The sequence below is a fragment of the Egretta garzetta genome, unplaced genomic scaffold (genome assembly GCF_000687185.1).
Source record: "Egretta garzetta isolate BGI_Z169 unplaced genomic scaffold, ASM68718v1 scaffold935, whole genome shotgun sequence".
Classification (NCBI taxonomy): Eukaryota; Metazoa; Chordata; class Aves; order Pelecaniformes; family Ardeidae; genus Egretta; species Egretta garzetta.
The window spans coordinates 329,289-336,038 of record NW_009259813.1 but is presented as its reverse complement, the minus strand read 5'-3'; the positions used below and the strand labels follow the sequence as shown (position 1 = coordinate 336,038).

Sequence of the window (6,750 nt, the reverse complement as noted above, 5' to 3'; positions counted from 1 at the left end):
GCAGAGGAGCATTGGCAGGGCCCGCTGAGGTCCTGTGGAGTTGGCAAAATCTGAAAGCTTACAGAGACAAGTGCGGGCCGCTTCCCAAAATCACGTTACCGATGCAGGGCACTATGCGCAATCGAAGAGCGTTCTCTCTTTAAGAGAAAACAAAACCATACCGAGAATGGACACGGTGGCCCTGAGGTTAAATAATTTCTGGAAACATTAAACTTTCATAGTATAGAAACAGAAAAAGAAGTCTTGGCCTTTCTGAGGTCACTAAACACCATGATGTGTATTTTTTTGAAAATCTCTCTGCTCTTGCCCCAGATCATGAAACCAGAGGTAGAAGAGTTGTGGCCAAAGGGTGTCCTGTCCCCGGGGGTTTGTCCTTTTCTGGGATGCCTGGCATTTTCTTCTGTGAAAGAAGAAATAATTTCTCCTATGAAAGAAGAAATAATTTCTCCTATGAAAGAAGAAATAATTCTCCTAGGGTTACCTGAATGGCACCGAGGAGTGGAATTCAATGGGAGTCCTGACGGTGGGGAATCCTGCAGTCCCTTTGCAGTGAGAAGCTGACGTCCGATGAGTTTTGGGCCTGGCAAATTTTTTTGAGAGGATTGTGCAATGTGATTCTTTGTGCTGGGTGTTTATGGGAAGCACCAGTCCAACAGAAGGTTTTTGTGTGTTATTAACCATAAACCGTGAAACTTTGAGTACTTACAGTGGAGTAAATACTTCAGTGATTTCCTGATTGGAGGCCCAAATAACCTGGGAAGCCTGCAGTACCAAAGGGTCCTCCACAAATTATTTTTCTTTCCCCTTGTATAACGCAGGAGCTTATTCAAAGTTCTCCTTCATCAGTTTCAGTGGGTGATATATGAATTTCAGGAGGTGATGGAAATTGGGATTTAATTTACGATATTTATCTCTTCATGAAGTGATACCTGCATTCATAGCAAAAAAAAAAAAGGGAGGTGTAAGTTAGAAGGTCCTTGGAAGTAATTACACATCAGGAAGGTAAAAGACTTCACGTCTTTCCTTTCACTCTCAAAGTAAAGAAAAATTATTTGTTGCAATGGATTGCAGGGTATAATAGCGGTAGGTAAAGATGTTAACCCAGCGTAACATTTTCATTGCGGGAGCCCAAATTCTGGTCACTGTTACCATATCACACAATACTCTGTTCTTCTCGGTTCTCTTCACTTCAGCAAGAGCAAGGCACCCGTCGATACAATTATGGGCACCAGAATTCTAGCCCTGAAAGCTAAAAACAGGGGAAAGCACATTATGTTAGCAAAAAAAATGAAAGCTTGTCAATAAACACATGATCAAATGGTACTCGCATTAAAAAGTGGTTCAATAATATCAATAGCCATTACAAGAGGAATGAGACGTGTTCTGTTATCATAGAACCTGGGAAAAAAACATTTTGTCTTTGGCTTTTCATTTATTTATAACCAGTATGTTATGAACAGCCATACGTTTAAGAACTTCAGGGACGGAGCACGCTTATTTATAAAGGGTAAAACAATTCAAAACAGAAAAAAATGAGGAGTTTCACAATCCTAAAAGCAAACTTGAAGCTTCTCACTGCAATGAAATATGACATCCAAAATATTTGCAAAGAGCCTTGCATTGTCCTGGCACAGGTCTAGGTCCGGCCGCCCACGCTGATTGGGCTGAGAAGGGCAGCAGAGCTTTTACGGAGGGTATGGAAAGGAGCAGAGGAGAAAGTGAATCAGGTTCCTTAAAAACTCAGCGCAGGGTCCTGGCTCAGGCTCTTTCCCCCTCCGTTAAGGTTTTGTAGCCTTTCCTTAAGGACCACGGCGTGGTTTGCTCTGGTTGGAGCAGTTTGTGGAGCGGTCAGGGTATATAAGCACCCACCCGTGTCTGTTTGCTTCACCTATTAACTGTTGCTTAGTCCTTAAGGTCCTGATTTTTATGTTAACTTTATTTGAAACCTGGAGCTTATTTTAACGTTATCCTCTCCGTTGACCTTCCTCAAACACTGTCCCAACTCTGCTAGGTTTTTTTTTCTGGTTCCATTATCAAATAGATATTGATTCAACGCACGAAAGCATTTTCCAGATAGTGCTATTGAGCTCCACGCCGCAGGTCTTTTTTCTGTCCGAGACCCAAACATTGCATTTTTGGCTTAAGGTGAGTATTAACTTTCTTGCCTTTTTCCTGAGAATAGCAAAAATCAAAACTGGTTTTTTTGGGGGGTGAGGGGAATGGGATGTTGGCAAAAGTCCTTTTCCATGCCACCAAACTGGAACAAGTCTTCAAAATCCCAAGTTCAGCACCAAATATTTCAGCAGAAAGAGGAAATGTGATGGCTTGGCATGCAAGCCCAGGCTCCGAGCTGCTTCCACTGCCCTTAGGCTGAGTAATGTCTTAATTACCTCTTATCTGCTGTTAAGAGCACTGTGTTCTCCCTCCTTCAGAGCAGCGAGGGATCCCATCTCCTCGCCTCTTCCTCTCTTCCCCATCCCACACCCTATGGAATTGAACTGTGGATCAAAGACGGAGGGAAACCTTGTGGGATTTCTGTCCTCCAAGCACCTGTCCTGCCATTTGGTTTATTTTTAAAATATACAAAGGGCGAGGTGGCACCAAGTTTAAAAAACTTAGTTTGCTAGAGGGCCACGCCAATGAGAGGAGCGCTGCTTTGCCTTAAAGTCAGCAAGCGTGGTAGAGGCACGCTATAAATTCAAATTAATCACGGTAAAATAGAAACAAGTTGCTCCTAGAGCTATCGCTGCATCTCTCCTGCCTCCTGAAGTTTATCTTCCTCCTGCCTTACAAATCGGAGTGAATCAGAACGGGGAGCTCACGTGGCACCAAGAAGCCCAGGATTTGTGTCTGCCTGATGTCGGGTTCGGACTTTCCAGCAGCAAAGTGGGTCACCAGCTTGTTACTGGCAGCTCGATTTCGGTGTCATTTAGGCTGCTGAAGAGAAACAAATAGGCCATCGATCAGTCTAGCCACAGCCCGCGGCCCCATGTTTTAATTACGTGTGTTCTTCGGACCGAATTCATCCCTGCTGAAACATCATCAACTTAAATGAAACTCCACGATGGAGGAATTTGGCCCAGTACCTTTTTTTTCCCCCCCCTCTGTATTATTAATGCATCTGACACCATTGCAAATAACTTTATTTTTCCGTCTCTCCAACTTTTCTAAGCAAGCTCACTCAGTTTCCAATGCTGTTTTCAAGTAGTGCAAAGAGGTGAAGATAACTTTTCCTGTTAACTCTTTTTATAGGAAGATGCTTTAAGCAATTGTTGAGATTTACCCTTCCAATAGGGGTGACCTCTACCCAGGGCAATCCGTAGATTGTATTTAGCCTAAGCAAGCTGGGTGCTTTGCTTGATTTCCCAAATGGAAACTGTGTTTATCAGTAATGTTGCTGCCATGCATCTCTCTGTGGGCACTGGGAGAAATCCAGTGAAGTCCACGGAAAGATGGGTCCATTTCTGGATGGGGCTGTTTCGTATGGGACCTGTTCCGTCAAAGCCTGGCTGCTAGAGCAGCAGGGAAGACTGATTTCCACCCCCACCCCCCTTCAGGAAGGGCTTCTGGGACACTGGAAGCCAAAATACATCAAGAGTTAGGACTAAACCACAACTTGTCTCTTTCTCAGGCACGCATAGGTGCACAGTTGGTCTAAGGGCGCACGAGGCATTTCTTCAAGGAAGCATCTGCAGGAGGAGCTGCTGCCTATCTGGGCACGTGGTGCCAAAGGGTGTGACTCTCCAGCAGGGTCTCCCAGCTGGAAACTAATGGAGCAGGGAGGAGAGTCAGCGTCAGGCGGAGCGGTTGCTCCTCTCCTCGCAGCAGCCCACACAACAAGGGCGAGCTGAGCTCCGCTGTCTCCAGCAGCGCTCCCAACCGCTCGCCCGCAGCAGAGAGAGTGGGAGCAGCCAGCGGCCAAATCCCTGTGGCAGGCGGCTTCTAGGGCAGATGGAGAGGCAGAGCCCAGGGTGCAAAGCTGCAACTGTTGTCCTAGCTGGGTCCTTGCTCTCCTCCGTCCTCCAAGCCACGAGGGTCAGAGCCCTGCAAGGCTCCCCACCGATGCCGCTGCTGGAGGACTTGATCCCGGAGAACATCAGCTGGGCTGCCGAGGAAGCTCAGGGCAATGAATCCTCAGAGCACGCGTTTTTCTCCCTGGATTATCAGCATGTTCAAGTCCCCTTTGAAATCACACTCTGGATCATGCTTGCATCCTTGGCCAAAATAGGTAAGGCATCTTGAGAGGGTGAGGAAGGACGGGGGTCTCTGTGGGGATAGTGTGGGCGGGAGCGGACTTTGCTTCACCTTTTCTCCAACCTTGGAGCCCGAGATGACATGCCAAGTCCTCAGGATGTGCATACTGTGAGCCAGATGTACCGCATGCACAGAAGATAACTACCCAGTTGCATTTTAGGTTGGAAATGATGGTTTTCCACCTGGAAGTTCACACCTGTGCATGGGGTTGCTATTAGTAGGAAAACTATCGGGGTTTCCAGGAGTTTTGTTTCACTGCAGTACCCATCAAGGCTGGGCGTTCATCTCGATTAGCTGGCCGGCTACGCTACATGTAGGTTGTTCACCGACGTCTTCATTGTAAGATGAAGACTCCTCGGTCTTAAAAGAGGGTGCTGTGTCTGGCCAGCTGCAAGGAATAACTCAGTCCATGTGCAGGATGTTATACAGCCTAAAATAAAATCTCTGTATCAGAGGTTAGCTGTGTAATGACACCTAAGAAACTGTATTTTGTATAACTTGGACCTATCTTTTTTTTTTTTTTCTGCAAAACTGGGCATAAGAAACAGGAGATTATTATATTGGTTTTCCTTTCCTCCAGAAATTGTGATCGCTTCTGGTAAATTCCTGCTATAAAAGTTATTCTATAACATTTTTTTCTTTTATTTTTCCCTCAGAAGGGAGAAGTCTGAGATTCATTCAGATCAGAATTTCTTTCAGATGGAAACAGTCTTTTCGTTTTGCTCTTCTGCATGTTATATGATGAGATCTCGACTCTATTAACGTGCATAAAGAAATAATAACGACGGCAGATTTTTTTTCTTCCTCTTCCTATTCCAGCTCAGTTTGTTTCGATTACTTCCTTTTATTCAGCCCCCACGAGTACTCGCGGTGGTTGTCAGCATTCCCCTCTAACACTGGGGGTTCACAAGGCTGGCTTGATTGGACTTTTTTCAATGTTGCCTTTAGCTTTAAGTGTTAATGAGTCAATATTATTAATTTATCATTTGTAATTAATTTATAATGTAGCATTTATACTGAATGAGAATACTTTTTGTGATTTTTTTTTTTTTTTATGTATGGATTCCATATTGTGTTTAAAACTAGCAGTTACTTTACATTAGTTATTTACATTAGTGCTGAAGATGGCATGCTAACTAGGTTACATCATAAATAATTCCAAATACCTTTTTATTTATGCAGATTATTTAGGTTTTTTTACTCATGTATTACCTAAACCCATACCTTTAACCTTAGGCTATGAAGAAGTGCAGTCTGAACCAACAGCAATTTTAGGAAGTTTGGTATTTTCAGGAATCTTTCAGATTTTTCCAGCCAATTTCTGATTGAGTGACTTCACTTTAATCATGTGCATTTATTACTACGACTCTGAAGCTGAAGGTGGGAGCATGGGGAGCTTCCTCACCCCAGTGAGGAGCTGGTTGGTGCGTTTCAGCCAGTTTGGGGTGATAATACATTTTGTTGTTGTTGTTGTTTTTTCCTATTCATCCCCTTCCAGGGTTTCACCTATATAACAAGCTGCCTTCTGTCGTTCCCGAAAGCTGTTTATTGATATTCATAGGACTCATCATGGGGGGAATCATCTACGGCTTAAACGACAAGTCACCACCTGTTATGGACAGCGACATCTTTTTCCTCTACCTGCTGCCACCCATCGTCCTCGACGCAGGGTACTTCATGCCCAGCCGTCCCTTTTTTGAGAACATTGGTACTATCCTCCTCTACGCCGTCGTGGGGACCATATGGAATGTGTTTGGGATCGGTTTTTCCCTGTACGGGATCTGCCAGGTGAAAGCCTTTCACCTGCAGGATGTGTCGTTGCTCCATAACCTCCTCTTCGGCAGCCTGATCGCCGCCGTGGATCCCGTGGCGGTGTTAGCGGTCTTTGAAGAGATACACGTCAATGAAAGGCTACACATCTTGGTCTTCGGCGAATCGCTCCTGAATGACGCGGTGACAGTGGTAAGGGCTAGCCTTTATTTTGAGTATTTAACGTTCGGAGGAAGGGTGGGCTGGTGCTGAGAGGTGGAATGTGAGATCTGCAGAGGGAAAGGGCATCAACAGCCTCTTCCAGCAGAGGACTCCTTGTCCTCTTCTCTGGCCAGAGGTCCTGAGAAGCTTTCAGGTGAACATCTCTTCGACTGTGTGTCTGGAGATAGAAATGCACGTGAGTGCCACAGCACTGCCCTGGTAGGAACCTGACCTCTGGAGAAGGATGCTGACCCTGCCACTGGCAGAAATCCCGGCAGCGTATTTTAGTGTCGTCGCTACGTGTGGCCATGTCTGGTGAATATCTTGTTAACAGCTGCTTTTCCTCTTTCATTTTTCACCCAGGTGCTCTACAAGCTCTTTCGATCTTTCTGTGAAATGCCAACCATCAAAAGCATGGATGTTTTTGCTGGAGTTGGAAAATTCTTTGTAGTTGGGTTAGGAGGAGTTTTAGTAGGTCTTATTTTTGGGATGACCGCTGCCTTTACCACGCGATTCACCAAGGAC

General features: G+C 45.2%; 1 protein-coding gene across 1 annotated transcript in view; it reads left to right on the top strand.

Annotated features, from left to right (window-relative positions):
* Positions 1-3,951: 3,951 nt before the first annotated feature.
* Positions 3,952-6,750, top strand: part of LOC104127241 (sodium/hydrogen exchanger 2) — a 29,568-nt gene continuing 26,769 nt past the window's right edge. The window contains exons 1-3 of the mRNA XM_009639893.2: positions 3,952-4,228; positions 5,753-6,216; positions 6,589-6,750. The exon at positions 6,589-6,750 is cut by the window's right edge and continues 83 nt beyond it. Coding sequence (XP_009638188.2) covers positions 3,952-4,228; positions 5,753-6,216; positions 6,589-6,750 — 903 coding nt within the window. The remainder of the gene's footprint in view (positions 4,229-5,752; positions 6,217-6,588) is intronic.